Source organism: Actinia tenebrosa, unplaced genomic scaffold (assembly GCF_029948245.1).
Source record: "Actinia tenebrosa isolate PJP-AT-01 unplaced genomic scaffold, QUT_ActTen_1.0 PGA_scaffold2__45_contigs__length_23673736, whole genome shotgun sequence".
Lineage (NCBI taxonomy): Eukaryota > Metazoa > Cnidaria > Anthozoa > Actiniaria > Actiniidae > Actinia > Actinia tenebrosa.
In genome coordinates, this window is record NW_028292579.1 from 3758642 (window position 1) to 3776237 (window position 17596).

A 17596-nucleotide genomic window follows, 5' to 3' on the forward strand; every position below is an offset into this window, starting at 1 on the left:
GTCCCAGGGGTAAATTTTGTGGGCAAAGAAATCCCAGTCGCATTTTTACCACAGAAGGCCCATTTGACCTCAAGAATGACATCCCCCTGGATCCGCCCTTGATATTGTTTATAAATATAAAACGAAGAGCGAAATTAAATGGGCGAGATCGAGTTTGTAAGTCGTGACGTAGTTCCCTACAACTTCTCATTGACGAATGACGTCACGAGCTTTTTAGGTTTCAGCTTATATCTATATATGGACTTATTGACCATATATGGTTTTGTCGGAGGCAGTCCCGCGCGTGTTTTCCCGCGCATGATTTAATTTTAATTGAATTGTTGTTTACCTACAGAAATCTCTTAATATTGGTGACCTATATTTCTCTTTAAATTTATGGCCTGATTACCCGGTTTTAAGATGAGTTCAAAGCATAAAGACAAGCATTTTCTCAGGCAGAAATCCCTTGTTATTCCTCAAGTACAAAATCCATTTTCGTACAGCCTTCATTTGACGATTTTCGACAAGTTCAAGGTGAGTTTACAACTTGCATCTGTTTGTCCTTTGCTCTAAAACGTTAATTGAAAGTGAATTATTTATCGTGCTGAATAAATACTTCAGCATTGTATATTTAGCTAAAAAATTAATAATATATGTTGTTATTGATTCAAGAGTCCAGTTACCAAACAGGTAACAAATCAATGGCATCTAGAAATATTTTAACGAAATCCACGATAAACTGAAAGGCGTAGCACGAAATAAGCTTATGGCTACTTTTTCAAATTTACAGTAGCTAGTGTTGTTTAACTTAAATTTGTGCTTTATTAGTGAACAGAGCATAGTGCTGATACCATCTGCGCGCGTGAAGTGCTGCAAGATCCTTCGACTGTCTTTATTTTTGCCTAAATAAATTTAATAGAGTACAAACACTAAAAGTGTGCAACACTTTGCACTATTTAGTAGCAAATAGTGCTAATTAAACAATAGAATACAATAGGATTAGCATAATTTAGCAGTATTTAGTGGTATTATGTTACACACTTATAGTGTTTGTACTCTACCGAAATAAAATTAGTAAATATATAATAAAACGAATAAAACAGCTTTTTCCGTGCTCCTAAAGCTTTTAGGAAGCGCCGTAAGCACTCAAGAAGTGTGAGAAGCACTCGCCTACGGCTCAGTTGCTTCTCCTTACACTTCTTTCATGCTTACGCCACTTCCTGAGTGCTTTATTACTGAACGGAGCACAAAAAAAGCTCTTTTATTGTTAATTATTATACAATAACTGTTATTAATTATAGAGCTTCTCATTAATCACATATAGGTAACTGTGCAATTATTCTCTTAATTGGACAGGTCTTGTTGATATGGGATTAATTAGGCAGCTATATAATTAATAGGTAATGGGATTTCATGCTCCCCAATCAAGAAATAATTAGACTCAAAAAATTCCTCCGACTGCCAAATTGGACTTGGCCTACGGCCTCATCCAATTTTGTCAGTCCTCGGAATTTTCCTCTATGGAGTCCTATTACATATACAAATGTTGTGTTCTGATTGGTTGAGTGTGTGCTTTATGAGAGCACGCAGCACATGCACTTTCAGTTGTGTCATTTCTATCTGAAATAATGGTTTTGTTTAATCAGTATTTCGTAAAAGAAATTATCAAACTCATTAATAATCCATGAGGAAAACACAACAGAAATCACGACCGTGAAGAATGTCGTAAATCTGATACAAAATTGTGTTCATTTGCATAAACTTTAAGTTGGATTTTCTTGGCCAGATTCACTTTAATTTTGAAAATTTTAGTGAAACACAAAGGAACTAACCTAGATGTTTGATAAGTAGTATACAGTATTTGTGTCCGTGTTGTATCCGATATTTAAAAAACTCATTAATAATTCATGAAGGAAACACAATAGAAATCATGACTGTGAAGGAGGTTTTATATCTGATATAGGTCGGTCTTCATTTGCATAAACTTTAACTTGGATTTTCTCTATCAAACTTGAAACATTTCGTAAAGAATTCAGTACAATATGAGAACTTACATCAGGAGTTTTTTAAGCCGTTTAATAAACTCGCAGATCGTGTTTTATCAGGTCTAAAACCACTCAGCTACGCCTCATGTCTTATACCCGATAAAACACTCCTGCTCGTTTACATTTGTATTAAACATTACACAAACTCTCCGCTATGCCTCGAGTTTGTATATCTGATACAACACGGCCACTCATACTGTATATTACTAAAAACTTTGCTTGCTGTGCTGCGTGGAGTTATAAAGCACTCAAGGGGATTGACAGAGCACTTGAGAAGTGTGGAGAAGCACTCAGTTAAACCTCATGCTTCTCCTAGCACTTCTCTCGTTCTTCCCATACAGAAGCTTAATGTAGAGGTTATCTTATCTGGTTGGTCTGCCTTCCTATCATAGTATTCTTCTGACTGATCATAGTTTGATATTCGAATTGTATTCCACAGGTTGTCATTTGTACACTAACTCTATTTCCAATAAGAGTCGTCGGAGCTGTGATTTGTCTTTTATTTGCTAGTATATTGGCATCATTAGCTACAGCATTTTTAACAGAGGGTAAATTGAATGAGCCCCTGACTGGAATACGAAAGTAAGTCCACAAGCAATTTTATTATTACTTGAAACGTAAGCTGCCCTTTGCAATTTGGTTTATCACTGGCTCCTGTGAAAAATTCATCCATCTATCATATCTCATTTATTCTAATGTTTTCATCCATCTACCCATCTTTTTTAATTTAATATAATTGTTGTTGCGTATTAAGGATAGCAATATGATATAATAGTATATATTGGAAATCAATGTGACATATAGAAAATACTCCATTTCACTCCAAGTCGAGGCTGCAGTTTCCGCGCATAGCAAAACTATACTTTTTATCATGCATGGAAACTCCAGTCTTGGCTTGGAACGAAACTGTAAAGTGGAGTATTAAGAAAAAAATCTGAATCCCAGATGTAATGTGGAATAGAGCAGCACACTGATTCTAAAAATAGCTTAAAGATTTGGACAAACATTGCATTCTGTTTAACCGCTATGAGGATTATACGAACCGATTTTATTATTTTTTACTTAAAGTTACAATAATAACCCATGTAAACTAAGATCAACTGTGATCGGCTGTGAAAATTATCTGCTGAAAGTAAACTTGTAAGTTTGTTTGTCTTCGCCTTTGTCTTCGTTTCTATGACATCACGGTTGTGCTGCGCTGTTGAACCCACAACCCTGCGTTATTAGTACTCTATATTTGTTACTTTTTATACTAAAATATAGTTATAATTTCATTAATAATTTTGTCTTCTAGAATGAATTTGTTAAATTTTGTCAAGTAGATAGGAATAGACCTCTCTACCTTTGGCGTAATGTTTTCTCATTTTAGTCCATGTGTCATTATCTAGAGAATAAGATTATTTGTTTGAGTTGTATCAATATTCATGTGCCTAAGGCAATGACATGTGGTCTGAAATAGGAAAACATTATGTCCAAGGTAAAGAGGTATATACAGTGGAGTTCTGTTGAGTTGAAATAGGGAGATGTGTGGAAGAACTTGCTTGAAGTATCTTGAACTTCAAAGTATAGCCAAGGAGAGGTTAAAGAGGTAATAGGAGAGCCTGGGGGGGGGGGGGGGGGGGGGGGGAGGTACTCCCATATGTGGAGCTTCTTGTCATGAACAGGGTATACAATTTTGCTCAAGTTCCAAATTCTTCCTGAGTTTCCTGTCATATTCAGGGTTTCTACTTTCGTATTGACCGAAACTGGTTATTATACGGTCGTCAAAAAAACCATACGCGTTAGCTGACATGATAATTGAAACAGGAACTCGGTGCAATAAATTATATCTTTTGTCATAAACAGGGTCTAAAAATTTGGGTTTTTTTGTCATAAACAGGGTACCCCTTTCAGAATCCCAGCGGAACACCCCTACCCAAATCCTGGCGGGGTACCCCCTGGGCAGGAGAGGTAACAAGACTTAACAATACATAATTTATTGTTTATTTCCTTGCAATCTAGAATATTGAAAGTACCCCTTAGGCTGTGTGCACGTGCTTGTCTCTTCTTCTTTGGATTCCACTGGGTAAAGGTCAAGGGAAAGCTTTGTAGCTCAGAAGAGGCCCCTGTCTTGGTTGTTGCTCCTCATTCTTCATTTATCGATGCTCTTGCCCTCTCTGTTATCGGTATGCCTGGAGGGGTGTCTAGAAGGGAAAATGATCAGATTCCTATTATTGGAGGTAATGTATAATTCTATTCTTAGGGGTGCGTAGGGTATTGTGTCATAAATTTCTGGTTAGCTCAGTTAGTAAATCTTTTTATTTCATGTCATGATATGGGGAGTTGTTTCCCAGTCTTTCTAGACAGACTCGGAGGCTAATGTTTAAAGTGCACCTAACCCCTGATGCAATACTTTCAGTATTGATTCTACATAAAGCAAATAATTGAATGGTGAAATACTTCTTTTGAATGTTACATATTTAAGTTATAAAGTTGACAGTATATTTCCAATATGTTACTAACTGTGACCTTACCCTAGGCTTCATTAAATATTCAAATTTTAAGTGGTTCACTCAAACAGTACTTAAGAAGCAGCATCCTTTTACTCAATGTTTCGACAATGAAAGTACTGCCTTTGTAATTACATCTGGTTAGACCTTCAAGTTTTCTTGGCAAGGACTTAAAACTGTAGGCCACGTCTGTCTTTACTTGAGGTTGGTTGTAAAAAGGTGGTTGCAAAAGACCCACGACCATCTTCAGTGCCTGTGCTTACAATACAAGGCACAAAGTAATTTATAAAAACTTTTGTGGTGCCTCTGGCTGTCTCTGCAGGAAAAAGCTAAATAGATAAGTGAGTGTGTGTGCTTTGTGTGTGTGTGGAGGGGAAGGGAGAGAATAAAATTAATTTATATATTTATATTTTGTATCAAAAATTTTTTTGATACAGTGTATTTTATAAAAGGTGTCCTCATTCTTTTCTACTCTAGCTATACTACGCTGCATGCAGCCTATCTATGTTGCAAGGAATGATGTCAACTCTCGACAAAACACTATCGCTGAAATCAAAAGAAGAACCAGCTCTAAAGGACTATGGCCTCATCTTGCAATATTCCCGGAAGGTAAAACCAATATTGGAAAATGATGCAAACTCTACTAATGCATTTACAATTTTACGTTTGATGTTTTTTCCTTTTTCCTTTATTCCTCCAAGTTTTCCATTCATCAAGATTTTAATTTCCATTTAGATCATTATCCTTTCATTTTCTTTCCTTTTTTTATTCCATAAATTTATCTACTTAATCTTTATTGACTTTAAATTATTGATTGTTAATTCATCTGTTAACTCTTCCATCCACACACCCACACACCCACACACCCCACTCAATAGCTACCTTTCCCACTCTCTTACTCTTTCATTTGATTGTGATTCATTTAATCATTCTCTCATTCATTTATTCATTCTCTCATTCATTTTTTCATCCATCATTCATTCATTCATTCATCCATCATTCATTCATTCATTCATCCATCCATCCATCCATCCATCCATCCATCCATCCATCCATCCATCCATCCATCCATCATTCATTCATTCATTCATTCATCCATCATTCATTCATTCATCCATGCATCCATCCATCATTTATTCATTCATTCATTCATCCATCATTCATTCATTCATTCATTCATTCATTCATTCATTCTTTCATTCATCCATCATTCATTCATTCATTCATCCATCCATCCATCCATCATTCATTCATTCATTCATACAATCATCCATCCATCCATTCATTCATTCATTCATCCATCATTCATTCATTCATCTATTCATTCATTCATTCATTCATTCATTCATTCATTCATTCATTCATCAAGGGTGTACTTAGATTGGAGCTATGCTCTGTTGTATAATCCCGACCTCATTTGTGATTTTTATTCATTCATTCACTCATTTATTCATCTATTCATCCATTTATTTTATTCATTTATTCGTTCTTTCTTTCATTCATTTTATTCTGTCGAAAATTGCAGTTTTTAATGTGGAAGATGATTTTTTTAGAAATTCATCTTTTTTTATCTTATTTTCCAGGAACTTGCACAAACAGACAGTGTCTGATAACATTTAAACCAGGTAACTAATGGGATATCTTGCAGTCCTATGACATAGGGATGATAAAATGAACCATTTCACCCTTTTGTACAATATTTTGAATTCTGAACCTACTAAAAGCTGTAACATAATATATACATTCATATAGCTATTAAAAATACTTGTGCTAGTTTTTTCACCCCAATCTTGCCATGATATAATTTATATTTTCTGTATGTAGCGATGGTTTACTCAAAGGTTTATACTACTTAAACCATCACTGCACACTCACTGTAGTAACTGTTTATATCTAATATTTATTTATGTATTCCTTTATAGAATCTAGAATAACTTGTAAAGATAAACAATTATGATTTGTTATATTAATTTCTATTTTTAGTGTGTAAATAAATTGAATTGAATTGAATTAAATAATAACAATAAATAATTTATGTGTTACTGTCCTACCAGGTGCTTTTTACGCAGCATGTCCAGTACAGCCTGTAGTTCTAAAATTTCCCAATAAACTGGTATGTACTGACACAAATGGCGTCCCTCTGATTATCCCTTCCTTTCCTGTCCCATCCCTTTATCTTTCCATTCTTCCACCTTCTTCATTCATTGATGTGACCCATCTATCCCTCCACTTACCCATCATATCATCTATTATTTTGCACATCTATTCTATCCCAGTCAGCTATCATTCATCCACCTATCCTTCCATTTATTTGTTCACCCATCTTTCTGTGAATTTCTATCCAATCCCAATGCAATCCATCTATCCATTCATTCATGCATAAAGAAGTTCACCAATTCTTTTGAACCTTCACCCCATCCCACTTATCCATCTATTGATCAAATCATTCATTTATAGAAGAGATAACTAGCTAAAAACTAGTGTGAGCTGCATCTGTGTTTCTTATGAAACAGTAATGATAAAAGGGTAAATTTTACACCCTGAAAAGATGAAAAAACTGTCGTTTTGGACGCTAGTCCTTTGTCGGAGTAAAAAAAGCAACTTACTCTGATGAAGGACTAGCATCCGAAACGTCATTTTTTCATGGTGTAAAATTTACCCTCTTATCATTACGCATTCATTTATACATCAGCTCACCTTTTTGTCTGTCTCTGCACAACACCCTGTCCCTTTTCCATATGTACACCTGTTTATCCATCAATATATATTTGTTCACTCATCTTTCTGTCTCTTCATCCCATTCTATCCCAATTATGCATCAATACCTCTGGTCAATCAATCATTCTGTTCATCCATTCCATCCCACCCACCATCCATCCATTCATTCGTCCAACCTCTCATTCATCCATTAATATATCTGGTCACTCATTCTGTTCATCCATTCCATCCCACAAGCCATCCATTCACTCGTTCAACCTCTCATTCATCCATCAAATACATCTGGTCACTCGTTCTGTTCATTCATTCCATTCCATCCCATAATAATAATAATAATAATAATAAAGTCCTTTTTTCACGAGGGTAGCACTTAATAGCCAGTGGCTAACAAACCTGTGGGAGGAGGGAGGAAAACCGGAGAACCCGGAAAACCCGCAAAGCACAGGAGAGAACCAACAAACAACTCTACTCATATACAACACCGAACCCGGCGAGACTCGAACTCGGGTCGCATTGACGAGAGGTGAGCGCTCACACCACTACGCCACCCATGCCACCCAAAATCATCCATTCGTCCAACCTCTCATTCATCCATCAATACATCTGGTCACTCATTCTTCTGTTCATCTATCCTATTTCATCCCAGTTATCCATCCATTTGTCCACTCATCTATAAATGACTCCATTAAAATCTAAATGTTTTGTACTTAATTTTACCACATTTTGACAGCACAACAAAAATGTTTTGGCTTTAAAACTATGTCTGTCTTGTCATTGCTAGGATACAGTCACTTGGACTTGGTCTGGTCCAGGAGCGTAAGTTCTTATAGTGTCTTTTTGCCTCACTGTGAATTCTTTCTTTTATAAGACAAGTCTTATAATATTCTTTATATGTTTGTTTTCTTAGTTTGAAGCTTATTTGGTTAACACTTTGCCAGTTTCACAATTACTTGGAAATAGAGGTACGTCTGTACATATTTGGGGAACACCATTTCCTCAATGATCTCTCTTCATACTGCAAGTACATAACGCAATCCATTGCTGATAGTTCCTTTACAGGAGCGGATCCAATATTGCTGCTGATATTAAACAATGAATGTAGAGTTGCAATGAGCTAACTGTGGAAAACAAAATCATTTATTAAAAAAAATAATTTTGCATTGGATAGGGAAGGAATTCACAGTTCCTTTAGGGAGTTTGATTGCGGTTTAGGGAGTTCGCACAAATCCCCCGGACTCCCGAACCACTCACCCTCACTAAATTTCCCCCTGCTTCATCTGCATAGTAAGCACTCTCAGTGGAAGCGAACAGTGCACATTTTATCCTGCCAGTTTTTGAGGATATTTTTAAAATGATACTACGTAGAGTCAAGTGGAATAAAAAAAAAAACAGGCGTACGAGACCAATCGTGATCAAATTCTTGGAATACATGAATACACAAGACTGTAAAAAAAATCAATTTTGAACAAATTTATTTTCTCTATCACAACTCGCTAAACTCACTCACTTTTCTTTACTTTTTTTGGGATAGATTTTGCCAGTGTATAAACCATCCTGTGAAGAATTACTTGACGCAAAACTATTTGCGCGTAACGTCAGAGAGCAAATGGCTAGGTAAGTGAAATAAATGTGTTTTTTTTTTGCTTTCATTGTAGTGTCGCATCTTATGTGGATGGGAAGATAACTTGAGTCTGAGGAAGAAATATTTATTGTTCCGACTCAGACAATAGTGAGGCAATCACAGCTGCAGCATTTCCCCCAGTGGAATTAGAATCTTGGCACACAAACCACTAACAGTATCTGTTTTAAGGTGACTGCCTACTTTTGAACGTTCGATTTGAGCGCACGATGTGCGCGCGCTCAAAAACCGCAGAAAAATCTACAAGATTTTATTGAAGAACCATACGCGTTTTGAGCTTCAACAGGGCAAAACCCTCAAATTTTGCACGGGACTCTCTTTTTTTTAATAGCTTATTTGAAAATACTCCTAAAAATCTAGGATACATCAACATTTTAGAAAAAGTTAAATATTCTAACACATGAAAAAATAGATTTTTGTAGAGAATTTTGTTCGACTTTATGAGATTTTTTAAGAGCACCGAAACTACAAAATATGACAAATCAATGTATCTCTTTGTCTTTTTGTCGAAAATATCCATGTATTATTGTAGAATGATTGACTAGCCTTCATTCGTGCAATTATAGAGTCTGCAAATAACTATTATCTTATGAATCTTAATTTTTTCTAATCACTTCCGGTTGCGCAAATGCGCAAAGCAAAACAAAAAAATAGGACTACGAAAAAGCATATTCCTATCCCAGTGCATAGAACCCTCATTTTCCAAGCCCAAAAAGGCGACTCCGAGCTCCAATTTTACCCCTTTAAGACTCTCTGAGATATTCTAGGTAATTTGTCGAGCTTGTGGACATAGCAACGGTAACTAAGTGGAGTGGGAACCATGGATTAGACCGATGCATGCAACCCTAACAGATGACCAGCCAAGAAATAATATGATCTTAACATCTATTCTTTCCTTGCGTAGTGTACTGAAGGTTCCTGTAACTGAACACACTTATGAAGACTGCCGACTGATGCTCGAAGCAACACAGAAGAAGCTACCAGCCTCAACTGGTTTGGTGGAGTACCAGAAAATCAGCACCAAACTATGGTAAAGACATCAGACATAAGAGCCGTTTTGTGATGTGTATATTATGTATGATGTCTTGTATCCACTGAGGATGGTCACTGCAAGGGAGGGGAGGGGGGGGGGCAAAAGGGGTCTGAAGCCCCCTTCAGCAAAAAAAAACTGAAGAATTAGATGCTTTTTTTATTGTTTTCCGTTGTGTTGACGGAAGAAACTCGATTAGCCCCCCCCCCCCCCCCTAAAATTTTGGCTGGATCCACCCTTGCACTGCTAGGGTTTCTTTGCTTCCTCAAATGGTTCTTTTACGTCCCTCCGATATTGGTTAGTGAGGAAGAAATGTGGAGAGATGGGGCCGCTAATTAATCAATTAAAATAGTTATCCGAGTCACTCGTAGTTTCAACCATTCGTAGATGTGATTACAAAGGCAATTAACTGATTTACAGTTATTTTATTAATAAGACCCTGAGTGTTAATCCTGGCCGGGGATTGGATCGTGCACCGTGGTGGGACCGTGACCTTGACGGTGTCGTGACACCGTAATTTGATTGGATAAAAATTAATGTCGCGAGCTTTGAATGCATCAACGAATGCCTTCAATTATAGTTATCATTACCGTGGTACGATTTTGAACCCGAATTGGCCTCTCCTAGGTTTTAAAGGAATAAGGTAACAACCTGGTGGAAGATAGAATCGAGGGAATGAGTGTAGAGAGGCGAGGTGGTGGAGCTATTTAATCTAAACTTTACTAGTTTACACAGCAAAAAGAAAAGCTATGAGGAGAACCTGAAACAGGGAATAGCTTCCCTTACAGAGCAGGTTATCTCATCCCCAAAGTCCCGCAATCTGCATATTATAATATTAACGTTCAGTACTTACAGTAATTGCTTTGTATAATGTTGTATTTTTGTAGTGTGCGCATTGACAGCATGAAAGACTTGCTGCATAAATTTTCTGAGATCGACACAAATGCTGATGGTCGAGTTGACCTTCAAGAATTTGCAGCGTACCTTAATCTTCCCATCACGCCACAAATAGAGGAGTTATTCTCTCTTTATGACAGGGTAATGTTCTGTACATAATTGCACTCGATAATTCGCCTCACCTTTAACGAAAATACCTGGATCTGGAATATATAAATTATCGTTTACTATCCTTTGAAAATAACTCATAAATTAAAGATTCCCTCGTATAATACTTGTAGTACTCTTTAAAACAGATACTTTGTAGTTGCTTGTGGGAAGAGATTTCAATAGCGCAGCGCACTGATTCTAAAAATAGCTTAAAGATTCGGACAAACATTGCATTCTGTTTAGCCGCTACGAGAATTATACGAACAGATTTTATTATTTTTACTTAAAGTTACAATAATAACCCATGTAAACTAAGATCAACTGCGATCGGCTGTTAAAATTATCTGCTGAAAGTAAACTTGTAAGTTTGTTTGTCCGAATTTCGCCTTTGTCTTCGTTTTTATGACGTCACGACTGCGCTGCGCTATTTAACTGAGAAAACTGCGATTGGTTCGCTATTGTTTGAGTCGGAACCATGAATACTGTCCGTTCTGTAATAAAGAAATAATATGCGCACTGTCCCACCCCTGGAAGATCGTATTCAATTATTGCTGATTTTTATTTATTTATTTATTTTAATTTCTTTTAGGATGAGTCTGGCGACATAGATTTCAGAGAATACCTGATTGGTATGGCCCTTGTGGCAAAACCAGCCAGTAGCGATGACTCTATTAAACTAGCATTCGAGGTTTGATATATACTACGGAACATTAGATAATTGACGAGGGTTGGTGTTGCGTAAATCCCCCCAAAAATATCGAGCAGGCACTTCACCTACGAAAAAAATATCGCGCAACCTCTCCTTTCAGAAAAGAAATATCGAGCAAACAAAAAAATATGTGCAGGGGTTTCTCGCAAAAAAAAATTCGTGCAACAAATTCCTGCAACCTCCTCTCAATTATCTAATGATCCATCCCTAATTATATATTTCTATTACGTATGACATGCCCTTCGTATCACTGAAATGGCTTCCGCTTGCTCTCGCCTCTAGTTCATGATACATTCGCAGCGCGCGTTCTTCATAGTAAATTTTGCATTTATTGAAAGGCCTTAGAGTTGTTTTAGAGCGGTTGTCACATCAGTGGGGAACGTATGGTACTGACTTGCAGCACTTTCACGGCACGGTATGCGGTAACACGTAACTGGCTTTAGGGTTTTTGTGTGATTCATCAAATCATTTTTGACTCATCCGAAAACCGATCCAGGGCGGTGTATTAGTGGGAAACGGTCGTGACACCAGACAAATCACATTGCTCTATAATTTACTGTCCATTCAATCAAATACCCTGAACATGGTATAAACATGGCGCGAACACGGTCATGCCAAGGTCACGGCACTGTCACACCAGTCACATTGCGCGAGAAAAAAGTCAGCCAATTAAAATACTAGAAAGCATCATGGTCACGGCAAGGCACGCTTACGGCAACGAGCTTTTCACAGTCATACGAAAACTGCTCTATAATAACGCGCTGTGAGTCCAATTGCAAACTTATGGTAAAGTCCACTCGATAGAAATTTCATTTTTGAACTTAAATAGTACGCTAAGAATATTGCTTTTTTAGCTCGTAGTTTTTAGTTCTTCGTTATTGTTATTCCAGGTTTTTGACGTGAATAAAGATGGTCGTGTTGGGGAGCTCGAGCTCAAGCATATCCTACAAAGTGCTTACCCTTCCATCAGGGAACGCGATATCAATTGTATTTTTAGACGAATTGATGTGAATAATCGTGGATATGTCACATATGGTAGGTACTACCGTGTCTTTACGCGTCTTTACATGTCTCCTGCCTACGATATCACTTGAGTGAATTCTTAGTGTCTTAGAGTCGGGTCAAAAGTCGAACTTAAGCATCATCCGAACCTAATTGAAACAATGGATAACAAGGCGGTCTTCTTTGATGTCATTAGGTTCGGTTCATGTGAAGTTCGACGTTGGACAGGTGGTTTAAGGTGGTGTTACACAGAACAACTTGCAACACCGATTTTTGGTGCAACGCTATTGCGCCATTTGTGTGTCGATCTTTTTCGACATGTTACACGGGAACAACTTTTCGCGCAACATTTACTTTAGTATTCAGGCCACGCGCTGCCAACTCACTCACGGCTTTTTTCTTTTTTCTTCTTTTCTTGCTTTTATCATTTTTTATCAACTACAAAAGTTCTATCTTGTCTGTTTCATTAGGTTTGGACAATTGTTGCAGTTGTTGTACTCTTTAAGCTTACTTCTTCTACAGTCGGCGACATTACACACATCGATTTGCTGAAAATTCGTCATCTTGCGTTGCAAGTTTTTGAAGGCAGATCAAAAACTTGCAACGTGTTGCAGAGTGAAAAATTGCGCGACAAATCGTCCTCGGCGCTATGTTACACGACAACGATTATTCGTGCAATAGTGTTGCGCAAAAAAATCGGCGTTGCAAGTTGGTCCATGTAACACCACCTTTAGTCTCCACAAAACAGCCATAAAACTTCTATATATATATATATATATATATGTTCTTACGCCCCGATTTAAATCCTCTTTTATTAACAGAGGAATTTTACGCGTTCGCCAAGTCCAATCCAGAGTACGCAGTTATCTTTGACAGCTACAGAAAGGAGGACCATTCAAAGACAGACCCTGGGAAGAGTGGTACAGTGAATGAGGCGTATGAGGATGCGGATAGGGCAGCAAAAGCGTGAACAAGAGCTGGATTATGATAGGCGGTAAGAAGAAAACATAAAAGCGATCTCGATTGTGGAACATGTTTTTAGATAGGGTAAGCGCTATTCATTCCTGGAGATGGAATCTGTAAACCATCTTTAAGAGCACTTAAAAGGACCTTGAATTAGGCATATTTAATAAATGTGCTTTGAAATTATATGGAAATGCTTTAGTTTCGAATTCTGTTGTTCAGGGCTAGTCTTGATTTTGTGTAGAATATTCAGTGTTTCAGTGAAGGTCCGTGGTCAATCAAAGTTTATTGTTGAAGTTGTAAATTCTTTACTTTACTGTGGTATTTGTGAATATTTTGACGCTGAAATGAGGCTAACCCTGAGTAGAGAGAATAAGAGAAAAATATCAAATGCTCTTGGCGGGAATCGAACCAACGTCTTCGGTTCCAGTCCCATGTGTTAACCACTACACTACATGGACCAACCACGCTGGTAACGAAATGTAGGGTATTCGTGAGGATCCCAGAACGATATTTTTTCTCTATAGATAAGTTGAACACCGTAAATATGTACGCAAAGAATAGACATAGTATAGTAGTAATAAATTATGCGTTCGGGGTGTATAATGAAGTAGAGAGAATAAGAGAAAAATATCCTGAGTAAATGAGTCTGTAATCAATTAATTTAGCGATGTTTTGCGAATAGTTCCCTCCAAGTTCCCTGCGCCATCTTGAAAGGTAGCCGTGCCTTTGCATCGAAGCGAGACGAACGGTGAGCATGCAATGATAGAGACCTTTTTTAACACCTTGGACAATTGTTCACATGCCTCTATCATTGCAAGCTCATAGTTCGTCTCTCTTCGATGCAAACTGGAACTGAGAATGGGACTATTCAAAAAAGATATCATTATTGAAAATAAGTTTGTTCGTACACTATGGAGAACAAATGTTTAATTAAGGCACAAGACTACAGCAAAATACCATTTATTCTGAAACGGATTGTACATATTTCCCTGGAATTGCATTTGAAGAATCTTGCGCACGAATAATCCTGCATAGAACCTGTTATTCAGGGTTGCGCACTTGCACCCAAAATCACGGAACACAGATTTTAGGTTGAGGCCTTTTGTTATCCTTGGAAACCGCAATTTAAAAATTACGCATTACCTAAGTGATTTTCTGTGAATCTTTGAAGAATCACTCGTTAGGCTAAACCTTCTTCAATACCAGCTAATTGTATAGTCTTTATTTATCTATTAGCTAAAATAAGGCTGGCACACTAATGTTGTTTTATTTATTAACTTATATACAATTGATTGATTGAATTGATAAATTGTTCTCCTTTTATAAGGCGATGTTGAAATTTTAATAAAACTTACCATTAAGCTAATCCAGATCAGATTTTGGCTTGTTTTATTGGTTAATGTATCAAGGCAGCCCACAACTCACAATTCAATGAATACTATATTTATTTATTGACAATTTTCTCATTTCATATAGTATACAGTTTTAAAGTAGTTACTCTTAACTTGGCTTCCACACTTGGCAACTCAAATGGCTTCCCAACTGTGATTGAATGGGAAGAATTTTTTAGTAGAACCCATTTGAGTGTCAGGGACAATTGTTCAAACCATTTTTTTAAATAAACATAGTTAGCAATAATCTTGTGTCTCTACATAACATTTTGCTTCAGAAAGACCTGATTTTTGCATTAATCTAACATTCAATTATATTATACTAAAAAATTTCCCATCCAATTTGCATGCATTAATATTCATTCTCCTGTGGTCCATCTAGATATTCAGCACTCTGATCTTCCTCTTCCTCTTTGTAAACCTTCATGTATTCCAATACCTTTTTCCTCATGTCTGATTCCACCTCATTTTGTTTATCCTTCAGTTCATCTGAAAAATTTCTTTTTTTGAATATCGATAATTTGCGCTTTCTCGCATGTTCCTTTTTTGCTTGATGACCGACAAACCGCTTACATTCGCCCTCTTTGTCCATGTGATCGATCACATGACTTACAGCATCCTTCCATCTTTTTATGGAGTGTCTTTTTGCGTCTTTGTGAGATACTGACTCTTGCTTTTCCTCGTGGTGTTTTTCTGCTAATGCTGTCGTCGCTTCCCTGCTTTCCGATGGACATTGTTCTTGTGGAATTTGGATTTCTACTCGTAGTTTCTCGGCTACTTTTCGCTGACCTTTTATTTCTAGTTCGACGTCTCTACTTCCTCGTTTTTCTCGTCGGTGTTTGTGTTCAGCAGTACTTTGATCTTCCAGTTGTACACTGTCATCAATGTAACGTCTAGCTATTTCTTCTTCATCAAGCTGGCCAGTTTTATCGGTCTCTGAATTATCAAAACTTTTGCAAACTAAGTGATGAGCTTTTGAGAAATCTAAATGCGCCACTATTTGCTTGCGCAGAATACCTGGCTTTTTTACCTCCGAAACCTGCTCCGAGATATGTTTACGAGAAATCCTCTCATCTCCTGACAATGTACTTGACTTGGTTTCCAAAGCTTTGAGCAAAGGTTTGCTCAAAATTTGTGGATATTTTTCGTTTCTGTCTCTTTCCTTTTGCTTTTGTCTGCTTGAAATCGCGGATCTCGCCCGCAAACATTGTGCGCTTGCTTCTAAGTGTTTCGGAAGAGCGCTTACGAAAGAAGAAGACTTGGGTCTTGGGCGTTTTCTAATGGTCTTTATACTCCTATCACTCCAGGGCCTTCCCTTATTGAACTCTGACTTTTCTTCTTTCGTTTTCTTCTTGATTGTCTGCTCAATTCGGTAAAGTTCTTTTCCAAATTTAGTGCCTGTTGTTAATCTTTCTCGTCTTGTAACACAAGTCTTGGCTCGTCCTACTTTTACCTTAGATTTCTGCTTGGCGTTTGGCCGGCCCTCTACATGTAGTCCCTCTGCCTTTTCCCTAGAGTGTTTAGCCATTGGAGCCGATTGAATTCGTTTGAACTTCAATTTCTGTATTTCGTGCAGTGAATCGTGCGTCTCACCGATAATCTCGGGTTTTTGTTCTGGCGATTTGATTGGCTCTAAGGAGGGCAGTTGTTCTAAGCCATCTGCTTTAGAATCCTCTCCAACTAGCGTTTCTATTGGCTCAATCACCCCTATGTTATCAGCCGATATATCATGGACAGACTCGGGTGGAGCCGAAGGAAATCTTTGTCTTCTCCTACCCTGCAACAATTTTGCCCTAGCTAAAGCTTTTGGTTTTTCGTTACCCGTGGGCATTGATCTTAGCTTCTCTCTCAGCTCCTTCAGACGTGCATTAGGAATAAGGGCCTTAGTTGGGTAAGGCCCAAGGTACAAGTTCTTCTTAAACGAGTCTGAGGTCGAAACCAAGGACTGATCAGAAAACACTCTGTGACATCCAAAATAATATTCAGCTTGTTGCTTTAGTTCTGCTTCCAGTTGGTGTTTGCGCCATTTGATTTCCCTTAAGGATATTTTCTCTTCTCTCTCGAGGAGGCGTAGTTTGAAGAGAAGTTTCATGTCTTCGGCCTTGTTGGCATGGTATGTGAGGTATGTAGCAAGCAGATCCGCTGGGAGGATCGTCTTGTCTTTTCCTCTGTAAAAAACTGCAGGATTCATTTTGCGAATCTGGTATTCACCTTAAAATTCCTTTATGCTCTTTCACCTGCACATGGTGGAGATTTATTGCCTCTAACATTTGTCAAAATGTAAGGGAAGCCCAACCAAAGCGATAAATAAATTGCAAAGGTTTAGCGGACGCGACTAAAAGTTAACAGGCAAAAAGCTAAGTATTTTATTTTGTTCATTGTTTCGTCAGCGGCGCGCGCGCGCTTTTTCATCGCAATTGAAATGATACAACGCGCTCTCTGATTGGCTAAAAACGTGCAACATGAGTATTCATATAAAATTATGGATGTTTTATATTTATGAGGTTGGTAAAGGTTTTGCTACATGTTGCGTATCAAGCTTGAAATGTTTTGTGGATGATATGTAAATAGTGTCAGTGCA

The 17596-nt window shown here is 37.5% G+C and overlaps 1 protein-coding gene across 1 annotated transcript; it reads left to right on the top strand.

Annotated features, from left to right (window-relative positions):
• The first annotated feature begins 330 nt into the window (after positions 1–330).
• Positions 331–14990, top strand: LOC116302148 (lysophosphatidylcholine acyltransferase 2). Its single transcript, XM_031711369.2, has 14 exons — positions 331–513; positions 2464–2606; positions 4026–4243; positions 4991–5122; positions 6097–6138; positions 6568–6626; positions 8013–8047; positions 8139–8193; positions 8763–8845; positions 9775–9900; positions 10788–10938; positions 11537–11635; positions 12547–12691; positions 13480–14990. The coding sequence occupies exons 1-14, from the start codon at positions 400–402 to the stop codon at positions 13626–13628; spliced, it is 1551 nt and encodes a 516-aa protein (XP_031567229.1). The 5' UTR covers positions 331–399; the 3' UTR covers positions 13629–14990.
• Positions 14991–17596: the final 2606 nt, after the last annotated feature.

Excerpts from the sequence above, each read along its gene's own strand:
- LOC116302148 (XM_031711369.2), top strand. The coding sequence starts at position 400 with ATGAGTTCAAAGCATAAAGACAAGCATTTTCTCAGGCAGAAATCCCTT. Across the intron at positions 2,607-4,025 it reads CCCCTGACTGGAATACGAAA|AATATTGAAAGTACCCCTTA; the intron begins GTAAGTCCACAA and ends CTTGCAATCTAG. Across the intron at positions 8,048-8,138 it reads ACTTGGTCTGGTCCAGGAGC|TTTGAAGCTTATTTGGTTAA; the intron begins GTAAGTTCTTAT and ends TTGTTTTCTTAG.